The 27,534-nt window shown below is 50.2% G+C and overlaps 1 protein-coding gene across 3 annotated transcripts in view; it reads left to right on the forward strand.

Moving 5' to 3' along the window:
- Positions 1 to 27,534, forward strand: part of obsl1a (obscurin like cytoskeletal adaptor 1a) — a 133,770-nt gene that overhangs the window by 18,455 nt on the left and 87,781 nt on the right. For all 3 annotated transcript variants that reach the window (XM_038790162.1, XM_038790163.1, XM_038790164.1), the window contains exons 6-8: positions 2,864 to 3,130; positions 7,072 to 7,347; positions 24,958 to 25,230. In XM_038790162.1, coding sequence (XP_038646090.1) covers positions 2,864 to 3,130; positions 7,072 to 7,347; positions 24,958 to 25,230 — 816 coding nt within the window. The remainder of the gene's footprint in view (positions 1 to 2,863; positions 3,131 to 7,071; positions 7,348 to 24,957; positions 25,231 to 27,534) is intronic.

Consider the following 27,534-nt stretch of genomic DNA (forward strand, 5'->3'; position numbering starts at 1 on the left):
GATCTCACACTCACCACCGCTGCCCTTTCCCAGAGGGAGTTTAAACCTGCTCCGAAGTCCCGTACCAGCCTCCCTGAACAGGCGCCGGAATGTGGCGACTAGGGGCTTTTCACAGTAGCTTCATTTGAAGCCTACTTGTGACAATAAGCGATTTTCATTTCATTTCAAGAGGGCCTCCGGGGTGCAGCCTCAGTGATGTCAGCAAGCAGTAAGCGACCAATCACGTTGAGATATTCTCACAGAAATTTAAAAACATTTTGAATTTAAACTATCAGGTCATAAAATATATGGGGCGGTATTCTCCCCTACCCGGCGGGGCGGGGGGTCCCGGCGTAGCGGAGTGACGCCAACTACTCCGGCGTCAGGCCTCCCCAAAGGTGCGGAATTCTCTGCACCTTTGGGGGCTAGGCCCGCGCCGGAGTGGTTGGTGCCACGCCGACTGGTGCCAAAACCGGCGCCAACGGCCTTTGACGCCCGCCGCCCGGCATCGGGGCTGGCCGAAAGGCCTTCGTCGGTTCGCGCATGCGCCGGTGCGTCAGTGGCAGCTGACATCACCACCGGCACATGTCCGCTGGGGGTTCTCTTCCGCCTCCGCCATGGTGGGGGCCGTGGCAGCGGCAAAGCTAAAAGAGTGCCCCCACGGCACAGGCCCGCCCGCCGATCGGTCACGGCGGGGGTGGGATTTACGCCGGTCCCGGGCGATTCCCCGACCCTGCGGGGGGGGTCGGAGAATTTCGCCCATGATTTTGATTGGATAGAGATACAAATTAAAATATCATAAACAAGCTTAAAAAATGGATTTTAAAAATTAAAATGGGGGAAAACAGGCAGATGGTGGCGCAGTAGTTAGCACTGCTGCCTCACAGTGCCAGGGACCCTGTGTGGACTTTGAACTTTCTCCCCGTGTCTGCGTGGGTTTCCTCCGGGTGCTCCGGTTTCCTCCCTCAGTCCAAAGATGTGCAGGTTAGGTGGATTGGCCAGGCTAAATTGCCCTTAGTGTACAAAGATGTGCAGATTTAGTAGGTTTATGGATATAGGGCGGAGGAGGGGATCTAGGTCAGGTGCTGTTTCGGAGGGTCGGTGCAGACTCGATGGACCGAATGGCCTCCTTCTGCACTGTAGGGATTCTATTAAAAAAAACTCCAGTGTAAAGATTAGCTTTGCCGGGTCAGAGAGGGCGTTGAAAGGTAATTGTGAAATTAGTGCAACATTAGAAAGACAGCTACCCTGTTTAACAAGATCTAACTTTTTCCTTCCAGTGAGAGCAATGCATAAAAGTGAAAGTTTTCCTCAATTCACTGCTGAGGGATGACAATCTTGGGAACCATCAAAGGCAGATTTGATAGAGGAGCTCGGAATCACTCAACGTAACTTCAGGATATCCGTGTTATTCTGCACATGTCCAGAAATTGCTGTAAATTTAGGGGTGTACTGAGGGAAAATGCTAATATTTTCACCATCGTTACCACCAGGGCCTAATCACAGGGTGTGTTCTAAAAAAAATTTATGGTACCCAATTATTTTTTCCAATTAAGGGGCAATTTAGCCTGGCCAATCCACCTACCCTGCACATCTTTTGGGTTGTGGGGGTGAAACCCACGCAGACACGGGGAGAATGGGCCAACTCCACGCGGACAGTGGCCCAAGGCCGGGATCGAACCTGGGACCTTAGCGCGTAGGCAGCAGTGCTAACCACTGCGCCACCGTGCTGTCCTCAGAGATGGTGTTAAATAGACAGCAGCTGGTACTGAGAGAGGGATACAATGGACAAGCCATCCCGAGGCCGAGATTAACGCTCGGGGGGCACTTCTGAAGGGCAATTAGGGATGGGCAATAAATGCTGGCTCACCATGATAGCCAGGCCCAAGCTAATTTTTTTACAAAGATTCAAATTTCACCCTGGCAACTGTTGTAATTTAAAACCTGGGACAATAAATAACTATGATCAACTGTTGTAATAAACCAATCTGGTCCACTAATGTTCTTTAGGGAAGGAAATCAGCCATCCTTACACGGTCTGGCCTACATGTGACTCCAGACCCATAGCATTATGGGCAACACGCACTGTTAGCACTGTTGCTTCACAGCTCCAGAGTCCCGGGTTCGATTCCCCGCTGGGTCACTGTCTGTGCGGAGTCTGCACGTTCTCCCCGTGTCTGCGTGGGTTTCCTCCGGGTGCTCCGGTTTCCTCCCACAAGTCCCGAAAGACGTGCCGTTGGGTGAATTGGACAGTCTGAATTCTCCCTCTGTGTACCCGAACAGGTGCCGGAGTGTGGTGACTAGGGGCTTTTCACACGTCATTGCAGGGTTAATGCAAGCCTACTTGTAACAATAATTTTTTTAAATTCTAAATTTAGTGTACTCAATTCATTTTTCCCAATTAAGGGGCAATTTAGCGTGTTCAATCCACCTACCCTGCACATCTTTTGGGTTGTGGGGGCGAAACCCACGCAGACATGGGGAGAATGTGCAAACTCCACACGGACAGTGACCCAGAGCCGGGATCGAACCTGGGACCTCGGCGCTGGGAGGCAGCAGGGCTAACCACTGCGCCACCGTGCTGCCCTACTTGTAACAGTAATAAAGATTATTGTTATGTGGTTGACTGGTAAATGCCCTCCGAAATGACCGAGCGACAGTTCAAGGGGCAATTAGGGATGGGCAACAAATGCTGGTCCAGCCCAGCGACGGCCGCACCCCAGGGAAGAGTAAACAAAACATGGACTACGCAGCACCAGAAGGAGCGAGTCGTTCCCTCTTATCTGTTGTGCGTTACATATGTACAGGAGCTGACACTGAGAAATTCACGGCGATGGGGGAGACTGTCATGGAGATGAATATAACTTTACTTCTCTCCCGCCAGTGCCATCCGCGAGGATTCACACTCACCTGAACGACATGGTGGTACACCAGGGCGCCGATGCAGAGTTTACCATCGAGCTGTCCACCTCAGTCCTCGCAACCTGGCACATGAAAGGTCAGCAGCTCCATGACGATGAAAGGTTCAAGATTCAACAGTCGAGGTCACGTCACTCGCTGCTGATCAGAGGAGCCAAAATGGAGGAGAACGGGTCAGAGGTGACCTTTGTGGCTCATGGAGTGCGGGACTCCGCCATCTTGTTTGTCAAAGGTAAGATCCGCTTTGCTCTAAAGGACTGTAGCAAGTCAGTGTGCCAGGAGACAGGAGGAGGCCATTGAGCCCCTCAGGACAGTGACACAGGAACAGGAGGAGGCCATTCAGCCCCTCAGGACAGTGACACAAGAACAGGTGGAGGCCATTGAGCCCCTCGAGATTGTGACACAGGCACAGGAGGAGGTCATTCAGCCCCTCCAGCCTGCTGCAAAGGATCAGGAGGAGGCCATTCAGCCCCTCGGGCCTGTGACACAGGAACAGGAGGAGGCCAACCAGCCCCTTGAGACTGTCACATCGGAGTAAGTGTTTATGAAAAAAATGAAATGAAACGAAAATCGCTTATTGTCACGAGTAGGCTTCAAATGAAGTTACTGCGAAAAGCCCCTAGTTGCCACATTCCGGCGCCTGTTCGGGGAGGCTGTTACGGGAATCGAACCGTGCTGCTGGGTCTGCTTTCAAAGCCAGCGATTTAGCCCTGTGCTAAACAGCCCCTGATCCCCTGATCGTATAGTTTCCAAATCCCTTCACACACTTGCCCCCCTCCCTATCTCTGTAACCTCCTCCGGCCCAACAACCTTCCGAGCTTTCTCAGCTTCAGTTCTGACCTCACTGCACCACAGGATTCCTTCCCTAACCCTCCCTGGCTTCCCACAATTCTCTGCTTCCCAAGCACGGTAGCATTGTGGATAGCACAATGGCTTCACATCTCCAGGGTCCCGGCTTGGGTCACTGTCTGTGCGGAGTCTGCACATCCTCCCCGTGTGTGCGTGGGTTTCCTCCGGGGGCCCCGGTTTCCTCCCACAGTCCAAAGATGTGCGGGTTAGGTGGATTGGCCATGATAAATTGCCCTTAGTGTCCAAAATTGCCCTTAGTGTTGGGTGGGGTTACTGGGTTATGGGGATAGGGTGGAGGTGTTGAACTTGGGTAGGGTGCTCTTTCCAGGAGCCGGTGCAGACTCGATGGGCCGAATGGCCTCCTTCTGCACTGTAAATTCTATGATTCTATGTGAAACCTATTTCTGTAATGAAGAGTTTGGTCGCTAATATCTCATTAGGCGGCTCGAAGACAATCTCTGCCTGGCTGAGGTTCCCGGGAGACAGAGGTTCCCGGGATAGCTTTTAGGGTGCTGTACAAATGCCAGTCATTATTTTCAATCAGAGATAATCTGCACCTTGTTGTTAGCCCTGCTGTCTCACGGCGCTGAGGACCCGGGTTCGAATCCCGGCTCTGGCTCACTGGCCGTGTGGAGTTTGCACATTCTCCCCGTGTCTGCGTGTGTTCCGCCCCCACATCCCAAAAGCTGGATAGGTGGATTGGCCACGCTAAATGGCCCATTCATTGGAGAAAATAAAAATAATTGGGTACTCTAAATTTATTTTTTAAAAATAGATGATCTGCACCTCAGCATTCCTCCACCTTTTCCCCAAATCCCTGACCACCCTAACCTGGGAGAAGCGAGTTGGTTTCGGAGGTCCTTTGTACCTGAACAGTCCCGCCCTGACTCGGAAATATATCGGCCGTTCCTTCACTGTCGCTGGGTCAAAATCCTGCAGCCTCCTCCCTAACAGCACTGTGGGTGTACCTGCACCTGGTTGACTGCAGCTGCTCAGGAAGGCGGCTCACCACCACCTTCTCGAGGGTACTTAAGGATGGGCAATAAACGCACGCTCCATGAAAGAATACATTTAAAAAAGGGATCCGCCAGACATTCAAAATCTGCGGATTGATCCTTGAGTATTTTGTTATGGTCCAGGGTTTAGAGAACCCTAAAGTGTATCATGGAGTTCCTCTGACCCACAACTCTTACTAGATTGTGGTATGGGGAGCGCACGGCCCACTCTACAGGTGTGGTACAGCAGAAATGGAAAAGTATTTTTTAAAGCAAAACAATGTTTATTCTATGAACTCAAGTTAACCTTTTTAAAACATACAGTGAACATCTCAGCAACCATCAATTCAAATGCAAACCCCAAAGAATCCAACACTAAGTAACCCTTAACAACTTCCCAAACAACATCCAGAAGATAAAAGAAACACCTTTCAAACAGAAGCACATCAGGTTTACATTCACTACTGAGAACATTCATAATTCTGAATTCACCAAATGATCAAGAGATAGTCTTTTCATGGCAGAGAGATCAACAGTACACCTGCTCTGTCTGGCTTCAGCTCCAACATTGAAAACGAAACTAAAACACACCCTGCAGCAAACAGCCTAAAGCGAAAGTAAAAAGCTGACAGACAGCCCAGCTCCACCCACTCTCTGACATCACTGCAGTAGTAAACACCCATTTCGTAAAGCTACTCTCACTACAGATATGTATATACACACCCATTTATAAACACCCATTTCTTAAAGGTACCCTCATTTGAAAATATCTCGGCCGTTCCTTCACTGTCACTGGGTCAAAATCCTGGAACTCTTTCCCTAACAGCACTGTGGGTGTACCTACACCTCGTTGACTGCAGCGATTCTCTCTATATTACACAGTGCTGTATCTGTCTTGTGAGTGTTTGATGGGTACAGTGCAGAGGGAGCTTTACTCTGTATCTAACCCCGTGCTGTACCTGTCCTGGAAGTGTTTGATGGGGACAGTGTAGAGGGAGCTTTACTCTGTATCTAACCCCGTGCTGTACCTGTCCTGGGAGTGTTTGATGGGGACAGTGTAGAGGGAGCTTTACTCTGTATCTAACCCCGTGCTGTACCTGTCCTGGGAGTGATTGATGGGGACAGTACAGAGGGAGCTTTACTCTGTATCTAACCCCGTGCTGTCCCTGTCCTGTGAGTGTTTGATGGGGACAGTGTAGAGGGAGCTTTACTCTGTATCTAACCCCGTGCTGTACCTGTCCTGTGAGTGTTTGATGGGGACAGTGTAGAGGGAGCTTTACTCTGTATCTAACCCCGTGCTGTACCTGTCCTGGGAGTGTTTGATGGGGACAGTGTAGAGGGAGCTTTACTCTGTATCTAACCCCGTGCTGTACCTGTCCTGGGAGTGATTGATGGGGACAGTGTAGAGGGAGCTTTACTCTGTATCTAACCCCGTGCTGTACCTGTCCTGGGAGTGATTGATGGGGACAGTGTAGAGGGAGCTTTACTCTGTATCTAACCCCGTGCTGTACCTGTCCTGGGAGAGTTTGATGGGGACAGTGTAGAGGGAGCTTTACTCTGTATCTAACCCTGTGCTGTACCTGTTCTGGGAGTATTTGAGGGTTTGATGGGGACAGTGTAGAGGGAGGTCTCGATGTCATAATTCAAGTACACTTCCAGCTGGCCTCCCACATTCTATTCCCCATGGACTTGACATCACAAAATGTCTGCTGACCGTGTCCTAACCCGCACTGGGTCCTGATCCCCTGTCACCCTGGGGCTCGCTGACCGACACTTTTTCTTGGCCCCTGTCACCCTGGGGCTCGCTGACCGACACTCGTTCTTGGCTCCTGTCACCCTGGGGCTCGCTGACCGACACTTTTTCTTGGCTCCTGTCACCCTGGGGCTCGCTGTCGAACACTCGGTCCTGGTCAACAATGGTTCAGGTATAAAATTCCCCTCCGCGTTTTCAAATCCCTTGCCCCCGATCTCTCCAATCCTCTCCAGCGTCAGAACTTTCCGACATCTCCTCTAATTCTGGTTCCTTAAGCATCGCCAATTTTATATATTTCGCAATTGGCCATTGTACCTTCGGGGGCCTAAACTCTGGAATTCCCTCGGGGGCCTAAACTCTGGAATTCTCTCTCTAAATCTCTCCGTCTCTCTCTCTCTCTCTCTCTGCTCCTCACAGGATCTCCTGTGAATCTCCCTTCATGACCCAGCTTCCGGCAGACTGACCCAGCATCTCGCTGTACGTCACAGTGTCTAATTTTGCTTTGTTCCTCTGAAACGCCTCGGGATGTTTGTTGTGAGGACAGGTGCTGTATAAATGTAAGTTTTTGTTGTTCAGCTGCCCCGGTGAGAATCACAATGAGCCCCGGAATGGAGAGGGTCCAGCAGGTCGCAGCCTCAGAGTCGATCGTCCTTTGTTGCGAGTTGTCGAGGTCAGACGTCCAAGTTCGTTGGTGCAAAGACGGTGAGGTGCTCGCCCCGAGTGAGCGCCTCACTATCCAGCCATTGGGCCACATTCGGAAGCTCATCGTCCAGTCCGCTCGGCCGTCAGACTCCGGTCAGTACGCCTGCGATGCAGCCGATGACGTCGTTGTGTTCAGCGTCAATGTTTTCGGTAAGTTGTATTGCGAGGGGTTGTTTGTGGGGTTGTTGAAGGTTTGTTTTATGTGAATTTAGAGTGCCCAATTCTTTTTTTCCCAATTAAGGGGCAATTTAGCGTGGCCAATCCACCCTAACCTGCACATCTTTGGGTCGTGGGGGTGAGATCCACGCAGACACGAGGAGAATGTGCAAACTGCACACAGACAGTGACCCAGGGCCGGGATTCGAATCCGGGTCCTCAGGTTGTTGAAGGTTAAGAGGAGACTTAGTGGAGGTTTTCAAAATCATGAAGGGCTCTGATAGAGGAAATAAAGAGAAAACGTTTCCCCCCAGTGTGTCCGTGACTTCCTCCAGTCCTTGGAATGAGTGATGGTCCATACTAGGTAACCATTAGTAAACTTCGACTAACGTTAAATATCAGGTGAATTTCCTCAGAGGCAGTGAGACTTGACTGAATCCCTGATCCTGTGGTGTCCCTGGAATATCCCTGGGAATGTGACCCAGCTGAGGATCAAGAAGGGAGAGTGTTTGCCTTCGACATGTACAATAAATCAACATAGCAACGTCAGCACAGCACAGAATCACAGAATTGTTACGGGGCAGAATGAGGCCATTCAACCATTTGCGTCTGCACCAGCTCGCCGAATCGTAGCTTAGAGCCATTCCTGTCTTTTCCGCTTACACCTGCACAGTTTCTATTCAAATTATCATCTATCGCCCTCTTGAACACCCCGATTGAAGCTGCCTCCACCACACTCCCAGGCCGCGCATTCCTGACCCAAATCGCTCGCTGTGTGAAAAAGGTTTATCCTCACATCACATTTGCCTCTTTTGCAAATCACTTTAAATCTGTGCCCTCTCGTTCTTGATCCTTTTACAAAGTGAACCCCTCAGGACTTATCAGACGTCATCTTAGCCGCCATCTCTCCCAGGAGAACAGTCCCAACCTCTCCAATCTATCCTCATAACTGGAGGTTCTCATTCCTGGAACCATCCTTGTGAATCTATCCCGCGCTCTCTCCAATGTGTTCACATCCTTCCTATATTGTGGCGTCCAGAACTGTACACAATATCCCAGCTGAGGTCTAACTAGTGTCTTGTATAAGTTCAGCAGAACCTCCTCGCTCTTGTGCTCTATGCTCCTATTAATAAAGCCCAGGATACTATTGTGGTGAATGAGATTCACACGGTATTATAAGTTACCAATGTCACTCTGTTCCCAATCTATATATGTACCGATATTGTAAGTGCAGTTGCACTACCTGACCACCAGGGGGAGTAGCTCTGGGAGTACTCGAGAGTTTGTACTGGGCTCCCCCCTTGGCTCCACCCAGAACTCCTCCCCCTGGAGCTGCTGTATAAAGATCCGTGCCACAGAGTCAGCCAGACAGTTCACCGAAAGTTCAACGGCTAACAGGCTGGCTCTGTTGTAAGTATATTAATACCGCTATTCTAATCCTAGAAGCACGTGCCCGTAGAATTGATGGTTCCATCAACTATCTGCTGGTTTAGTACAGTGGAGCTGGTTTAGCAGAGTGGGTTAAATAGCTGGCTTGTAAAGCAGACCAAGGCCAGCGCTGGGGGTTCAATTCCCGTACCAGCCTCCCCGAACAGGTGCCGGAATGTGGCGACTCGGGGCTTTTCACAGTAACTTCATTTGAAGCCGACTTGTGACAATAGCGATTTTCATTTCATTTTTCATTTTCAACTTCTCTCTCCACCTGTCCTGTCATCTTCAATGATCAATGCACATATACACCCAAATCCCTCTGCTCCTGCACCCACTTAGTAATTTTACCCCTTATTTTATATTGTCACTCCATGTTCTTCCTGCTCAAGGGAATCACCTCACACTTCTCCACATTGAACTTCATCTGCCACCTATCTGCCCACTCCACCAATTTGACTGTGTTGTTTTGAAGTTCTACACTGTCCCCTTCACAGTTTAGAATACTTCCAAGTTTTGTGTCATCCGCAAACTTTGAATTTGTCTCCTACACATCAGGACCTAGATCATTCATATATATCAGGAAATGCAAGGGTCCCAAGACTGATCCCTGGGGAACGCCACTACAATCCTTCTTCCAACGTCAAAATTATTCATTGATCGCGAATCTGCTTACTCTTATTTAGCCAATTTTGTATCCATGTTGCTACTGTCCTTTTTATTCCATGTGATATAATCTTTCTCAAAAGTCTTTTGTGTGGAACTATTTCGAATACCTTCTGAAAGTACACCATATCAACAACATTCCCTCACCAACACTTTCTGTTACCTCCTCAAAAAACCCGAGCAAGTTAGTTGAATTTGGGGCGCGTGGGCATTTTTCCTCGATTGTGCGGCGTTTGTTGAGGCAGTTGTCCTCAAATGTGCGGTGAATGGACGTGGTGCTCTCCCTGTCGAGAAGGAGGGAGCAGCATGTTACTGTGGCGCGGATGTGGAGAAAGCTTTTGATAGGGTGGAGTGGAGTTATCTGTTTGCAGTATTGGAATGGTTTGGGATTGGGCCCAAGTTTGTGTTGTGGGTTAATCTGCTTTATAGCGAGCCCATGGCGAGTGTCCGTATGAATGATGGGAACTCGGGTGATGTGATCATCAATTCACTAGACACACGATTGGAAGTAAACTGTGGTTTTAATAGTCTTACAACTGAGCCAGCCTGCGACCAGAGGAACTGAGAGCAGGTTTACGGCTGCAGCAATTTATACTTCCGGTTAGTGGGAGGAGCCATGGGCGGAGTCAAGGGTGAAGCCCAGTACAAGCTCCTCATCTCCCCCTATGGGCAGAGCCGCGCAATGGCTCATATACAGAGCCCACAAGGACATAATACAACGCAATGCAATACAGTGTGAATTACAATGCAGTGTAATTCAGCACATCGGGTTACTTCCAGTTGTATAGGGGAACGAGGCAGGGATGCCCTATGTCCCCTCTCCTGTTTGCGTTGGCGATAGAGCCTTTGGCCATCACACTGAGAAACTCAGAAAAATGTACGGGGATAGTGAGGATGGAGCACAGGATTTCTCTGTATGCCAATGACTTTCTTTTGTACATCTCAGACCCATTCCCCACAGTGGGGGGGGGGGGGTGTTGCCTTTTCGTGTTGCCTTATCTGGGGGTGCAGCTGGCTGGAGATTGGTGGGTAGGGTCAAGGTGGACATACGGAGGTGGGACAGCCTCCCTCTGACTTCGGCTGGCTCGGTTCAATTGCTAACCATGAATATTTTACCATGGTTTCTATTTCTATTCCAATGCCTGCCGCTGTTTTTGCTGAAGGTGTTTTTTTTCAGGGGGGTGGAGCGGTTGATCACACCATTTATTTGGGAGGGTAAGGTAGCCAGAATTCGGAAATCGGTGGTTCAGAGGGGTCAGCAGTCGGCTGGTTTGCTTCTGCCGAATTTGATTTAGTTCTGCGGGGCGGCGAACAGCGAGACGATGGTGGGGTAGCACAGGGATTAAGAGGAAATCTGGATGAAGGTTGATGTAAGGGTTTGGGTTGCGGGCACTGGTGATGAAGCCGCTCCTGTTCTCCCCGGGGAAATAATCGGGCAATCCGGTGGTGGTAGCGACTCTGAAGATTTAGAGGCAATTTCGGCAACATTTTAAGCTAGGGGCGGTGTCGAAAAACTCAGTCCTAAATCTACTTCCCCTTATTTTGAGGCTATGCCCCCTAGCTCTGCTTTCACCCGCCAGTGGAAACAACCTGCCCGCATCTATCCTATCTATTCCCTTCATCATTTTATATGTTTCTATAAGATCCCCCCTCATCCTTCTAAATTCCAACGAGTACAGTCCCAGTCTACTCAACCTCTCCTCATAGTCCAACCCCTTCAGCTCTGGGATTAACCTAGTGAATCTCCCCTGCACACCCTCCAGCGCCAGTACGTCCTTTCTTTTTTTTTTAAATTTAGATACCCAATTATTTTTTCCAATTAAGGGGCAATTTAGCGTGGCCAATCCACCTATCCTGCACATCTTTGGGTTGTGGGGGTGAAACCCACGCAGACACGGGGAGAATGTGCAAACTCCTCACGGACAGTGACCCAGAGCCGGGATTCGAACCCGGGTCCTCAGCGCCGTAGGCAGCAATGCTAACCACTGTGCCACCGTGTTGCCCCAGTACGTCCTTTCTCAGGTAAGGAGACCAAAATTGAACACAATACTCCAGGTGTGGCCTCACTAACACCTTATACAATTGCAACATAACCTCCCTAGTCTTAAACTCCATCCCTCTAGCAATGAAGGACAAAATTCCATTTGCCTTCTTAATCGCCTGTTGCACTTGTAAACCAACCTTCTGTGACTCATGCACTAGCACACCCAGGTCTCTCTGCACAGCGGCATGCTTTAATATTTTATCATTTAAATAATAATCCCTTTTGCTGTTATTCCTACCAAAATGGATAAAAGGGATTGGTCACCATCAGCTGTTCGGATTGGGGGGAGGGAGTGCAGTTTTGGGGGGTGGGTTGGGGCGCAGGGGGGAGGGTGTTTCATTTTGCACTCTTTATGTTTGGGGTGGGTGTGTTTTCTTTATAATGTGTAAAATGTTAAAACGTAATGAGAATTTTGCAAAACAAAACGTCGGGTGCGATTTACCAGCATTGTTGCCCCCAACGTGGTGACACGCCAAGGCTGTTGAAGCTCGCGAGATTCGTGACACTCAAAATCTCTCGCGCGATTCCGTTGTCGCGCCCTAGATCTTGTTCTCGCTGGGCGAGAGCCAGATTAGCATATTTAAATGAGCCATTGTGCTCATTTAAATACGTCTGCGCCAGATTCTCCCGGTGCCCAGGACCTAACAGCCCCGTCTGGGAGACCGCGCCAGGGCGCCGTTCAGCACCGGTCCACACAAACATGGACCAGGCGTATCGGCACCAGCGAAGAGGTCTCCCAGGCCATTAGAGATCCCCGGGCGGGTGGTACCCTGGCATTCCCGCAGGCACCTGGGCACTATCACCTGGCCCGGGTGGCACTGCCAGGCTGGCGGTGCGAGGGTGCCAGGTTGCCCGTGGCAGGGCCCGGGTGCATGCCCACGAGAGAAGGGGTGAGGGGGGCCTCGGGGACCCAGTAAGAGACAGGTTCGGAGCAGCGGGGGTGTCCGGAGGCTGAGTTGGGGCAGCTGACGGGAGTCGAAAGATGGGGGCGACTTTAAAAATGGTGCCCCGTTCCTTTCTCCACCGATGCCAAAAGAAAGGCAAAGTGCGTTGCGTAGCGTGGTCTTTAGCCCCAAGACACACCCCGTTCAGCACGTCCGAATAGAACATAGAACATAGAACAGTACAGCACAGAACAGGCCCTTCGGCCCTCGATGTTGTGCCGAGCAATGATCACCCTACTCAAACCCACATATCCGCCCTATACCCGTAACCCAACAACCCCCCACCCCTTAACCTTACTTTTTATTAGGACACTACGGGCAATTTAGCCTGGCCAATCCACCTAACCCGCACATCTTTGGACTGTGGGAGGAAACCGGAGCACCCGGAGGAAACCCACGCACACACGGGGAGGACGTGCAGACTCCACACAGACAGTGACCCAGCCGGGAATCGAACCTGGGACTCTGGAGCTGTGAAGCATTTATGCTAACCACCATGCTACCGTGCTGCGAATCAACAAGAATCTCGACTCTTTTGTCCTGTTGAATCATGTCCATAATTTTCTCTTTATCAATCCATGCTGGCTCTTCCTAACCAACCCACATTTTACCATGTGACCATTAATCCTATCCCGAATAATTGTTTGTGGAAGCTTGCTCACCACTGACTGGCCTGTAATTACTGGATTTATCTTACAACCATTTTTTGTACAAGGGGTAATATTTGATTTTTGATTTTGATTTTGATTTGATTTGTTGTCACATGTACCGAAGTACAGTGAAAGGTATTTTTCTGAGGCCGCAGGAACATACACAGTACGTAGATTGGAGATATTTGCAGTTGTCCAGTCCTCTGGCACCTACCCAAATTGCGCACAGCAACTCCCGCAAACAGCAATGTGATAATGACCAGGTCGCCTGCTTTTCGTGATGTGAGTTAAGGATAAATAACAGCCCAGGACACTGGGGAGAACATCCCAGGCTCGTCTTCAAAAGATTGTACGTGGGATCTTTAACTATTACCCAAGGAGGTGGGTGGGGTCCTCAGTTTAACATTCATAGAATCATTTACAGTGCAGAAGGAGGCCATTCGGCCCATCGAGTCTGCACCGGCCCTTACAAAGAGCATCCTACTCAAGCCCACGTATCTACCCTATCCCTGTAACCCAGTAACCCCCGCTTAACATTTTTTGGACACAAAGGGCAATTTATCCTGGCCAATCCGCCTAACCTGCACATCTTTGGACTTGCGGGAGGAAACCGGAGCACCCGGAGGAAACCCACGCAGACACGGGAAGGACGTGCAGACTCCGCACAGACAGTGACCCGAGCCGGGAATCGAACCGGGGACCCTGGCGCTGTGAAGCAAATGTGCTAACCACTGTGCTACCGTGCTGCCCACAAACTTTCACCCGAAAGTTGGCGCCTCTGACGGTGCGGCCCTGCCAGAGCCCGGTCTGCAGCTTGCGCCTTCGCCTCTGGAGTGAGATTCGAACCCACGACTGACAGATTGGGTAATACATGTGACCCGGAAAGCACTGTGCTCAAACCAAGGGGGGGAGTGGCTTGTTCCAAAAGATATGAAGGACTGGAGGAACGGAGTAAAGAGGCATGGGCTGAGGTTGTTAAGGGTCACACGGAGCAAACTGGTTCTAAAAATGCTTATGAGCTTAAGTAAGCTGATATCCAGTGCGGTAATAGGCCCTGAATAGCAACTTACCCAGAGTCTGGCTTTCCACAGAGGCTATCTCTGTTGGCAGCTGTTCACTCTACTTGTAATGTCATTTAGAACCCTTCAGACAAGAATTCATGGTTCCTCCAACTCACTTGTCCTCTCTTGTTGAAGTTGTAGCCATCGGCATTCCTGGCATGCCAGCTGTCTGAGAATCCCTCTGGATGGATCACAAGGATTGAAGGGTTTAGCCGTTGTCGACAATCTCCTGCAGCGGGACAAGGCCATGGGAGAGGGTGCGGGGGGTGGGGGGGGGGGGGGGGGGGGGGAGATTAATTAGCACGGAACCAGGGACAGGCGATTTCAGTGAAGGTGAAGAGACTGGAGAAGCTGGGGTTGTTTTACTCAGAGCAGAGGAGAGATTCAATTGATGCGTTCAAAGTGACCAGATTTAAAGTGATTTAAAAAAAAAGCAAATGCGAGAAAAAAAACTTTTTCAGGTTCAATCGAGGACATTAGATGATCACTTGAATAGAAGCTGAGGGAGCAACATTAACTGAGGGAGTGAGAGGGAGAGACAACATTAATTGAGGGAGTGAGAGGGCAAGTCAACATTAACTGAGGGAGTGAGAGGGAGAGACAACATTAATTGAGGGAGTGAGAGGGCGAGTCAACATTAACTGAGGGAAGGGGAGCACGGTGGTGCAGTAGGTTAGCACTGCTGCCTCATGGCACCGAGGTCCAGGTTCGATCCCGGCTCTGGGTCACTGTCCGTGTGGAGTTTGCACATTTTCCCCGTGTTTGCGAGGGTTTTGCCCCCCCCCCCACAACCCAAAAGACGTGCAGGGTAGGTGAAGTGGCCACGCTAAATTGCCCCTTAATTGGAAAAAATGAATTGGGTACTCTAAATTTATTAAAAAGACATTAACTGAGGGAGGGAGAGGGATAGTCAACATTAACTGAGGGAGTGACAATATTAACTGAGGGAGTGAGAGGGAGAGACGATATTAACTGAGGGACTGAGAGGGAGTGACACCATTAACTGAGGGAGAGACACCATTAACTGAGGGAGTGACACCATTAACTGAGGGAGAAACACCATTAACTGAGGGAGAGAGAGGGAGAGACACCATTAACTGAGGGAGTGAGAGGGAGAGACACCATTAACTGAGGGAGTGACACCATTAACTGAGGGAGAGACACCATTAACTGAGGGAGTGACACCATTAACTGAGGGAGAGACACCATTAACTGAGGGAGTGACACCATTAACTGAGGGAGAGACACCATTAACTGAGGGAGTGAGAGGGAGAGACACCATTAACTGAGGGAGTGACACCATTAACTGAGGGAGAGACACCATTAACTGAGGGAGTGAGAGGGAGAGACATTAAGTGAGGGAGCGAGAGGGAGAGACACCATTAACCGAGGGAGTGAGAGGGAGGGACAACATTAACTGAGGGAGTGACACCATTAACTGAGGGAGTGAGAGGGAGAGACACCATTAACTGAGGGAGAGACACCATTAACTGAGGGAAAGACACCATTAACTGAGGGAGTGAGTGGGAGTGACACCATTAACTGAGGGAGTGAGAGGGAGAGACATTAACTGAGGAAGTGAGAGGGAGAGACACCATTAACTGAGGGAGTGAGAGGGAGGGACACCATTAACTGAGGGAGTGAGAGGGAGTGACACCATTAACTGAGGGAGTGAGAGGGAGAGACATTAACTGAGGGAGTGAGAGGGAGTGACACCATTAACTGAGGGAGTGAGAGGGAGAGACATTAACTGAGGGAGTGAGAGGGAGTGACACCATTAACTGAGGGAGTGAGAGGGAGAGACACCATTAACTGAGGGATTGAGAGGGAGAGACACCATTAACTGAGGGAGTGAGAGGGAGGGACACCATTAACTGAGGGAGTGAGAGGGAGAGACATTAACTGAGGGAGTGAGAGGGAGTGACACCATTAACTGAGGGAGTGAGAGGGAGAGACACCATTAACTGAGGGAGTGAGAGGGAGAGACATTAACTGAGGGAGTGAGAGGGAGTGACACCATTAACTGAGGGAGTGAGAGGGAGAGACATTAACTGAGGGAGTGAGAGGGAGTGACACCATTAACTGAGGGAGTGACACCATTAACTGAGGGAGAGACACCATTAACTGAGGGAGTGAGAGGGAGTGACACCATTAACTGAGGGAGTGAGAGGGAGTGACACCATTAACTGAGGGAGAGACACCATTAACTGAGGGAGTGAAAGGGAGAGACACCATTAACTGAGGGAGTGAGAGGGAGAGACATTAACTGAGGGAGTGAGAAGGAGTGACACCATTAACTGAGGGAGTGAGAGGGAGATACATTAACTGAGGGAGTGACAGGGAGTGACACCATTAACTGAGGGAGTGAGAGGGAGAGACACCATTAACTGAGGGAGTGAGAGGGAGAGACACCATCAACTGAGGGAGTGAGAGGGAGAGACACCATTAACTGAGGGAGAGACACCATTAACTGAGGGAGTGAGAGGGAGAGACGTTAACTGAGGGAGTGAGAGGGAGCGACTCCATTAACTGAGGGAGTGAGAGGGAGAGACACCATTAACTGAGGGAGTGACACCATTAACTGAGGGAGTGAGAGGGAGAGACACCATTAACTGAGGGAGAGACACCATTAACTGAGGGAAAGACACCATTAACTGAGGGAGTGAGTGGGAGTGACACCATTAACTGAGGGAGTGAGAGGGAGAGACATTAACTGAGGAAGTGAGAGGGAGAGACACCATTAACTGAGGGAGGGACACCATTAACTGAGGGAGTGAGAGGGAGTGACACCATTAACTGAGGGAGTGAGAGGGAGAGACATTAACTGAGGGAGTGAGAGGGAGTGACACCATTAACTGAGGGAGTGAGAGGGAGAGACATTAACTGAGGGAGTGAGAGGGAGTGACACCATTAACTGAGGGAGTTAAACCATTAATTGAGGGAGTTACACCATTAACTGAGGGAGTGAATGGGAGAGACAACATTAACTGAGGGATTGAGAGGGAGAGACACCATTAACTGAGGGAGTGAGAGGGAGAGACATTAACTGAGGGAGTGAGAGGGAGTGACACCATTAACTGAGGGAGTTACACCATTAATTGAGGGAGTGAATGGGAGAGACACCATTAACTGAGGGAGTGACACCATTAACTGAGGGAGAGACACCATTAACTGAGGGAGTGAGAGGGAGAGACATTAAGTGAGGGAGCGAGAGGGAGAGACACCATTAACCGAGGGAGTGAGAGGGAGGGACAACATTAACTGAGGGAGTGACACCATTAACTGAGGGAGTGAGAGGGAGAGACACCATTAACTGAGGGAGTGACACCATTAACTGAGGGAGTGAGAGGGAGAGACACCATTAACTGAGGGAGAGACACCATTAACTGAGGGAAAGACACCATTAACTGAGGGAGTGAGTGGGAGTGACACCATTAACTGAGGGAGTGAGAGGGAGAGACATTAACTGAGGAAGTGAGAGGGAGAGACACCATTAACTGAGGGAGTGAGAGGGAGGGACACCATTAACTGAGGGAGTGAGAGGGAGTGACACCATTAACTGAGGGAGTGAGAGGGAGAGACATTAACTGAGGGAGTGAGAGGGAGTGACACCATTAACTGAGGGAGTTACACCATTAATTGAGGGAGTTACACCATTAACTGAGGGAGTGAATGGGAGAGACAACATTAACTGAGGGATTGAGAGGGAGAGACACCATTAACTGAGGGAGTGAGAGGGAGAGACATTAACTGAGGGAGTGAGAGGGAGTGACACCATTAACTGAGGGAGTTACACCATTAATTGAGGGAGTGAATGGGAGAGACACCATTAACTGAGGGAGTGACACCATTAACTGAGGGAGAGACACCATTAACTGAGGGAGTGAGAGGGAGAGACATTAAGTGAGGGAGCGAGAGGGAGAGACACCATTAACCGAGGGAGTGAGAGGGAGGGACAACATTAACTGAGGGAGTGACACCATTAACTGAGGGAGTGAGAGGGAGAGACACCATTAACTGAGGGAGTGACACCATTAACTGAGGGAGTGAGAGGGAGAGACACCATTAACTGAGGGAGAGACACCATTAACTGAGGGAAAGACACCATTAACTGAGGGAGTGAGTGGGAGTGACACCATTAACTGAGGGAGTGAGAGGGAGAGACATTAACTGAGGAAGTGAGAGGGAGAGACACCATTAACTGAGGGAGTGAGAGGGAGGGACACCATTAACTGAGGGAGTGAGAGGGAGTGACACCATTAACTGAGGGAGTGAGAGGGAGAGACATTAACTGAGGGAGTGAGAGGGAGTGACACCATTAACTGAGGGAGTTACACCATTAATTGAGGGAGTGAATGGGAGAGACAACATTAACTGAGGGATTGAGAGGGAGAGACACCATTAACTGAGGGAGTGAGAGGGAGGGACACCATTAACTGAGGGAGTGAGAGGGAGAGACATTAACTGAGGGAGTGAGAGGGAGTGACACCATTAACTGAGGGAGTGAGAGGGAGAGACACCATTAACTGAGGGAGTGAGAGGGAGAGACATTATCTGAGGGAGTGAGAGGGAGTGACACCATTAACTGAGGGAGTGAGAGGGAGAGACATTAACTGAGGGAGTGAGAGGGTGTGACACCATTAACTTAGGGAGTGACACCATTAACTGAGGGAGAGACACCATTAACTGAGGGAGTGAGAGGGAGTGACACCATTAACTGAGGGAGTGAGAGGGAGTGACACCATTAACTGAGGGAGAGACACCATTAACTGAGGGAGTGAAAGGGAGAGACACCATTAACTGAGGGAGTGAGAGGGAGAGACATTAACTGAGGGAGTGAGAGGGAGTGACACCATTAACTGAGGGAGTGAGAGGGAGATACATTAACTGAGGGAGTGACAGGGAGTGACACCATTAACTGAGGGAGTGAGAGGGAGAGACACCATTAACTGAGGGAGTGAGAGGGAGAGACACCATTAACTGAGGGAGTGAGAGGGAGAGACACCTTTAACTGAGGGAGAGACACCATTAACTGAGGGAGTGAGAGGGAGAGACGTTAACTGAGGGAGTGAGAGGGAGCGACTCCATTAACTGAGGGAGTGAGAGGGAGAGACACCATTAACTGAGGGAGTGACACCATTAACTGAGGGAGTGAGAGGGAGAGACAACATTAACTGAGGGAGTGAGAGGGAGAGACACCATTAACTGAGGGAGTGAGAGGGAGAGACACCATTAACTGAGGGAGTGAGAGGGAGAGACACCATTAACTGAGGGAGTGAGAGGGAGAGATAACATGAACTGAGGGAGTGAGAGGGAGAGTCACCATTAACTGAGGGAGTGTGAGGGAGAGACACCATTAACTGAGGGAGTGAGAGGGAGAGACACCATTAACTGAGGGAGTGAGAGGGAGGGACACCATTAACTGAGGGAGTGAGAGGGAGAGATAACATTAACTGAGGGAGTGAGAGGGAGAGACACCATTAACTGAGGGAGTGAGAGGGAGAGACACCATTATACTGAGGGAGTGAGAGGGAGAGACACCATTAACTGAGGGATTGAGAGGGAGAGACACCATTAACTGTGGGAGTGAGAGGGAGAGACATTAACTGAGGGAGTGAGAGGGAGTGACACCATTAACTGAGGGAGTGAATGGGAGAGACAACATTAACTGAGGGATTGAGAGGGAGAGACACCATTAACTGAGGGAGTGAGAGGGAGAGACACCATTAACTGAGGGAGTGACACCATTAACTGAGGGAGAGACACCATTAACTGAGGGAGTGAGAGGGAGTGACACCATTAACTGAGGGAGTGAGAGGGAGTGACACCATTAACTGAGGGAGAGACACCATTAACTGAGGGAGTGAAAGGGAGAGACACCATTAACTGAGGGAGTGAGAGGGAGAGACATTAACTGAGGGAGTGAGAAGGAGTGACACCATTAACTGAGGGAGTGAGAGGGAGATACATTAACTGAGGGAGTGACAGGGAGTGACACCATTAACTGAGGGAGTGAGAGGGAGAGACACCATTAACTGAGGGAGTGAGAGGGAGAGACACCATTAACTGAGGGAGTGAGGGGGAGAGACACCATTAACTGAGGGAGAGACACCATTAACTGAGGGAGTGAGAGGGAGAGAGACGTTAACTGAGGGAGTGAGAGGGAGCGACTCCATTAACTGAGGGAGTGAGAGGGAGAGACACCATTAACTGAGGGAGTGACACCATTAACTGAGGGAGTGAGAGGGAGAGACACCATTAACTGAGGGAGTGAGAGGGAGAGACATTAACTGAGGGAGTGAGAGGGAGTGACACCATTAACTGAGGGAGTTACACCATTAATTGAGGGAGTGAATGGGAGAGACACCATTAACTGAGGGAGTGACACCATTAACTGAGGGAGAGACACCATTAACTGAGGGAGTGAGAGGGAGAGACATTAAGTGAGGGAGCGAGAGGGAGAGACACCATTAACCGAGGGAGTGAGAGGGAGGGACAACATTAACTGAGGGAGTGACACCATTAACTGAGGGAGTGAGAGGGAGAGACACCATTAACTGAGGGAGTGACACCATTAACTGAGGGAGTGAGAGGGAGAGACACCATTAACTGAGGGAGAGACACCATTAACTGAGGGAAAGACACCATTAACTGAGGGAGTGAGTGGGAGTGACACCATTAACTGAGGGAGTGAGAGGGAGAGACATTAACTGAGGAAGTGAGAGGGAGAGACACCATTAACTGAGGGAGTGAGAGGGAGGGACACCATTAACTGAGGGAGTGAGAGGGAGTGACTACATTAACTGAGGGAGTGAGAGGGAGAGACATTAACTGAGGGAGTGAGAGGGAGTGACACCATTAACTGAGGGAGTTACACCATTAATTGAGGGAGTTACACCATTAACTGAGGGAGTGAATGGGAGAGACAACATTAACTGAGGGATTGAGAGGGAGAGACACCATTAACTGAGGGAGTGAGAGGGAGAGACATTAACTGAGGGAGTGAGAGGGAGTGACACCATTAACTGAGGGAGTTACACCATTAATTGAGGGAGTGAATGGGAGAGACAACATTAACTGAGGGATTGAGAGGGAGAGACACCATTAACTGAGGGAGTGAGAGGGAGGGACACCATTAACTGAGGGAGTGAGAGGGAGAGACATTAACTGAGGGAGTGACAGGGAGTGACACCATTAACTGAGGGAGTGAGGGGGAGAGACACCATTAACTGAGGGAGTGAGGGGGAGAGACATTAACTGAGGGAGTGAGAGGGAGTGACACCATTAACTGAGGGAGTGAGAGGGAGAGACATTAACTGAGGGAGTGAGAGGGAGTGACACCATTAACTGAGGGAGTGACACCATTAACTGAGGGAGAGACACCATTAACTGAGGGAGTGAGAGGGAGTGACACCATTAACTGAGGGAGTGAGAGGGAGTGACACCATTAACTGAGGGAGAGACACCATTAACTGAGGGAGTGAAAGGGAGAGACACCATTAACTGAGGGAGTGAGAGGGAGAGACATTAACTGAGGGAGTGAGAGGGAGTGACACCATTAACTGAGGGAGTGAGAGGGAGATACATTAACTGAGGGAGTGACAGGGAGTGACACCATTAACTGAGGGAGTGAGACGGAGAGACACCATTAACTGAGGGAGTGAGAGGGAGAGACACCATTAACTGAGGGAGTGAGAGGGAGAGACACCATTAACTGAGGGAGAGACACCATTAACTGAGGGAGTGAGAGGGAGAGACGTTAACTGAGGGAGTGAGAGGGAGCGACTCCATTAACTGAGGGAGTGAGAGGGAGAGACATTAACTGAGGGAGTGAGAGGGAGTGACACCATTAACTGAGGGAGTTAAACCATTAATTGAGGGAGTTACACCATTAACTGAGGGAGTGAATGGGAGAGACAACATTAACTGAGGGATTGAGAGGGAGAGACACCATTAACTGAGGGAGTGAGAGGGAGAGACATTAACTGAGGGAGTGAGAGGGAGTGACACCATTAACTGAGGGAGTTACACCATTAATTGAGGGAGTGAATGGGAGAGACACCATTAACTGAGGGAGTGACACCATTAACTGAGGGAGAGACACCATTAACTGAGGGAGTGAGAGGGAGAGACATTAAGTGAGGGAGCGAGAGGGAGAGACACCATTAACCGAGGGAGTGAGAGGGAGGGACAACATTAACTGAGGGAGTGACACCATTAACTGAGGGAGTGAGAGGGAGAGACACCATTAACTGAGGGAGTGACACCATTAACTGAGGGAGTGAGAGGGAGAGACACCATTAACTGAGGGAGAGACACCATTAACTGAGGGAAAGACACCATTAACTGAGGGAGTGAGTGGGAGTGACACCATTAACTGAGGGAGTGAGAGGGAGAGACATTAACTGAGGAAGTGAGAGGGAGAGACACCATTAACTGAGGGAGTGAGAGGGAGGGACACCATTAACTGAGGGAGTGAGAGGGAGTGACACCATTAACTGAGGGAGTGAGAGGGAGAGACATTAACTGAGGGAGTGAGAGGGAGTGACACCATTAACTGAGGGAGTTACACCATTAATTGAGGGAGTGAATGGGAGAGACAACATTAACTGAGGGATTGAGAGGGAGAGACACCATTAACTGAGGGAGTGAGAGGGAGGGACACCATTAACTGAGGGAGTGAGAGGGAGAGACATTAACTGAGGGAGTGAGAGGGAGTGACACCATTAACTGAGGGAGTGAGAGGGAGAGACACCATTAACTGAGGGAGTGAGAGGGAGAGACATTAACTGAGGGAGTGAGAGGGAGTGACACCATTAACTGAGGGAGTGAGAGGGAGAGACATTAACTGAGGGAGTGAGAGGGAGTGACACCATTAACTGAGGGAGTGACACCATTAACTGAGGGAGAGACACCATTAACTGAGGGAGTGAGAGGGAGTGACACCATTAACTGAGGGAGTGAGAGGGAGTGACACCATTAACTGAGGGAGAGACACCATTAACTGAGGGAGTGAAAGGGAGAGACACCATTAACTGAGGGAGTGAGAGGGAGAGACATTAACTGAGGGAGTGAGAGGGAGTGACACCATTAACTGAGGGAGTGAGAGGGAGATACATTAACTGAGGGAGTGACAGGGAGTGACACCATTAACTGAGGGAGTGAGAGGGAGAGACACCATTAACTGAGGGAGTGAGAGGGAGAGACACCATTAACTGAGGGAGTGAGAGGGAGAGACACCATTAACTGAGGGAGAGACACCATTAACTGAGGGAGTGAGAGGGAGAGACGTTAACTGAGGGAGTGAGAGGGAGCGACTCCATTAACTGAGGGAGTGAGAGGGAGAGACACCATTAACTGAGGGAGTGAGAGGGAGAGACACCATTAACTGAGGGAGTGAGAGGGAGAGACACCATTAACTGAGGGAGTGAGAGGGAGAGACACCATTAACTGAGGGAGTGAGAGGGAGAGATAACATGAACTGAGGGAGTGAGAGGGAGAGTCACCATTAACTGAGGGAGTGTGAGGGAGAGACACCATTAACTGAGGGAGTGAGAGGGAGGGACACCATTAACTGAGGGAGTGAGAGGGAGAGACATTAACTGAGGGAGTGAGAGGGAGAGACACCATTAACTGAGGGAGTGAGAGGGAGAGATAACATGAACTGAGGGAGTGAGAGGGAGAGTCACCATTAACTGAGGGAGTGTGAGGGAGGGACACCATTAACTGAGGGAGTGAGAGGGAGAGACATTAACTGAGGGAGTTAGAGGGAGAGACACCATTAACTGAGGGAGAGACACCATTAACTGAGGGAGTGAGAGGGAGAGACGTTAACTGAGGGAGTGAGAGGGAGCGACTCCATTAACTGAGGGAGTGAGAGGGAGAGACACCATTAACTGAGGGAGTGACACCATTAACTGAGGGAGTGAGAGGGAGAGACAACATTAACTGAGGGAGTGAGAGGGAGAGACACCATTAACTGAGGGAGTGAGAGGGAGAGACACCATTAACTGAGGGAGTGAGAGGGAGAGACACCATTAACTGAGGGAGTGAGAGGGAGAGATAACATGAACTGAGGGAGTGAGAGGGAGAGTCACCATTAACTGAGGGAGTGAGAGGGAGAGACACCATTAACTGAGGGAGTGAGAGGGAGAGACACCATTAACTGAGGGAGTGAGAGGGAGGGACACCATTAACTGAGGGAGTGAGAGGGAGAGATAACATTAACTGAGGGAGTGAGAGGGAGAGACACCATTAACTGAGGGAGTGAGAGGGAGAGACACCATTAACTGAGGGAGTGAGAGGGAGAGATAACATTAACTGAGGGAGTGAGAGGGAGAGACACCATTAACTGAGGGAGTGAGAGGGAGGGACAACATTAACTGAGGGAGTGAGAGGGAGAGACACCATTAACTGAGGGAGTGAGAGGGAGGGACAACATTAACTGAGGGAGTGAGAGGGAGAGACACCATTAACTGAGGGAGTGAGAGGGAGGGACAACATTAACTGAGGGAGTGAGAGGGAGAGACACCATTAACTGAGGGAGTGAGAGGGAGGGACACCATTAACTGAGGGAGTGAGAGGGAGATACACCATTAACTGAGGGAGTGAGAGGGAGAGACATTAACTGAGGGAGTGAGAGGGAGTGACACCATTAACTGAGGGAGTGAGAGGGAGAGACATTAACTGAGGGAGTGAGAGGGAGAGACACCATTAACTGAGGGAGTGAGAGGGAGAGACATCAACTTAAATTGTGTTATGTTCAGTTTGGCCTCCCCCCAGTAATCCTGTGACGACTCCCCCTCTTTCAGAGTCTCCAGTCAGGATAGTGAACAGTGCAGATGATACCAAGATGGAATATCTCCTTTCTGAATGCATTGTTCTGACCTGCGAACTCTCCCGCTCCAACGCTGAAGTGACGTGGTACAAGGACGGGTTGGAAATTGAGGGAAGCGATAATGTTAAGATGGAGTCACATGGAGTCCACAGGAGCCTGATTGTTCAGAAGGCCGGAACAGAAGATTCCGGAGAATATGTCTGCGATGCTGGAGACGATTCGATCTTCTATGACATCACGGTGAAAGGTTAGACACCATGATAATATCAGTAAAGGCACAACCCCTTCCCCCCACCCCACCCATCATTGAGTTTCAATGTTGGTTGTGCAGAGTTTGGGGGTAATTTGAGAAGACATGAGGCACAGTGTATCAACTGTAACACAGTTGGTATCACCCCTTAACTCTGTATCAATGATATTGTGGGTTCAAGACGCCCACATCCGGGCATGAGTACAAGAGTATAACTGGGGCACTGCCTGGGTATCAGGCTGCCTGGGTGCCAGGTTGCCCGTGCCAGGGACCGGGCCCGGGGTGCCTTGGCTTGTGTGAGGGGGGCTCGAGGACCCCGTTAGAGGTAAGTTGGGTGCAGCTGGGGGGCGTCCAGAGGCTGAATGGGGTCGAAAGATCGGGGCTGACCTTAAAACGGGCCTCTCGATCTGCATGCCGTACTGTGTAAGTGCGGCCTCGATGTGGCATTCCCATTGCTGCAGACACCCAGAAACATCCCACTCAACACGCCTGCTTTCGTCCGGTTGAATCACACCCTTTGACCCCAGGCCCTACCTGACCTCTCAGGTAAGACCGGAAGAAATAAGAACAGGAAGAGGCCATTCAGCCCTTTGAGCCTGCTACACCATTTACTAAGATCATGGCTGTTCCAACACTCAGTAAATCCACTTCCCTGCGTCTCTCCGGCGCCCTTCATTCCCCAACTGATTAAAAACCTCTCCATCTCGGCCTGGAAAACGTCCGCGGACACCGGCCTCCACAGCTCCCTGGGGTAAAGAATTCCTGAGATTCCCCACTCTCTGAGAGAAGAAATTCTTCCTCAAATCCGTCTGGATTGAGCTCCCCTTTATTCAGCGACTGTGTCCTCTGGTCCTCCACTCTCCCACGAGTGGGAACATCCTCCCAACATTTCAGAGTCATCGAGGTTTACAGTATGGAGAGAGGCCCTTTGGCCCAGCTTGTCCATGCTGCCCAGTTCCTATCGCTAAGCTGGTCCCACTGGCCCGCATTTGGCCCATGTCCCTCTATACCCACCCTGCCCCTGTATCTGTCTAACTGCTTTTTAAAGGAAAAAATTGTCCTCGCCTCTACCACTGCCTCTGGCGCCCGTTCCAGATGCTCACCACCCTCTGTGTGAAGAAATTCCCCCTCTGGTCTCTTTTGTATTTCTCCCCTCTCACCTTAAACCCTCTGCCCTCTAGTTCTAGACTCCTCTACTTTGGGAAAAGATGACCATCTACCGAATCGCTGCTCCGCATTATTTTATAGACCTCGATAAGCTCATCCCTAAGCCTCCTACGCTCCAGGGGGAAAGGTCTCAGCCTATCCAGCTTCTCCTTATAACCTTATCCTGTCTAACCCCCTAAAAATGTAATGGGCTGGATTCTCTGATTCTGGGGCTATGTCCCCATGTCGGCGTGTGAACGGTGGTGTTTTACACCAGAGAAACTGAGTAGGATGAGACCACAGGTGTCCCACGCCGTCGGGAATTCGGCCGGACGGGGGCGGAGCATCGGGGTTGGGCCTCAGGCAACGTCCTGAGGCCGTCAGTCCGTGGCGTGGCGTACTCTGCGAGTGTTCCGCTTTGGAGGGGGCGGAGCATCGCGAAAGTGGCGCCGCCCCCGATTTGGTAGGGAACGTGGATTCTCCGGCCGTTCGTCGAACGCGATTTCGGCGTCGGCAACCGGAGAATCCGGCCCAATGTGCTTCAATCAGATTCAGCTCTCATTCCTCTGGACTCGAAGGATTACAGCCCCAACCTGTTTAATCTGCCCTCATCCGGCAGTCCCTTCATATCCAGGATCATCCTCTCAAACCTCCTCAGTCCTGCCTCCAATGATAATATATCTTTCCTTAAATAAGGGAACTAAAACTGTAGCCAGTATTCTAAATCTGGCCTCACTAGTACCGTGTACAGTTGCAGCAAAACCTCTTCACCTTTACACTCCAGCTCTCTTGAAATAAAGCCAGCATTCCATTTGCCTCCTCTATGACCTTCTGACCTGTATGTTAACTTTCTGGGTTTCACGAATAAGGACCTCCAAGTCCCTTTGTGCTGCAGCTTTCTGCAATCTCTCTCCATTTAACTAATACCCGCCTTCTCATTCTTTCTTCCAAATCAACAATCTCACATTTTCCCACATTGAATCCCATTTGCCAATTTTCTGCCCACTCACTTAACCTGTAAACTATTTATATCCTTCCTTACACCCTGCCTTCCCTCCCAGCTTTGTTTCATCCGCAGATTTGGTCACAGTACAGTCTGCTCCTCCCTCCAAATCATTCATATTTATTGTGAAGAGCTGCGGCCCCAGCACTGAC

Source organism: Scyliorhinus canicula, chromosome 2 (assembly GCF_902713615.1).
Source record: "Scyliorhinus canicula chromosome 2, sScyCan1.1, whole genome shotgun sequence".
NCBI classification, from domain to species: domain Eukaryota; kingdom Metazoa; phylum Chordata; class Chondrichthyes; order Carcharhiniformes; family Scyliorhinidae; genus Scyliorhinus; species Scyliorhinus canicula.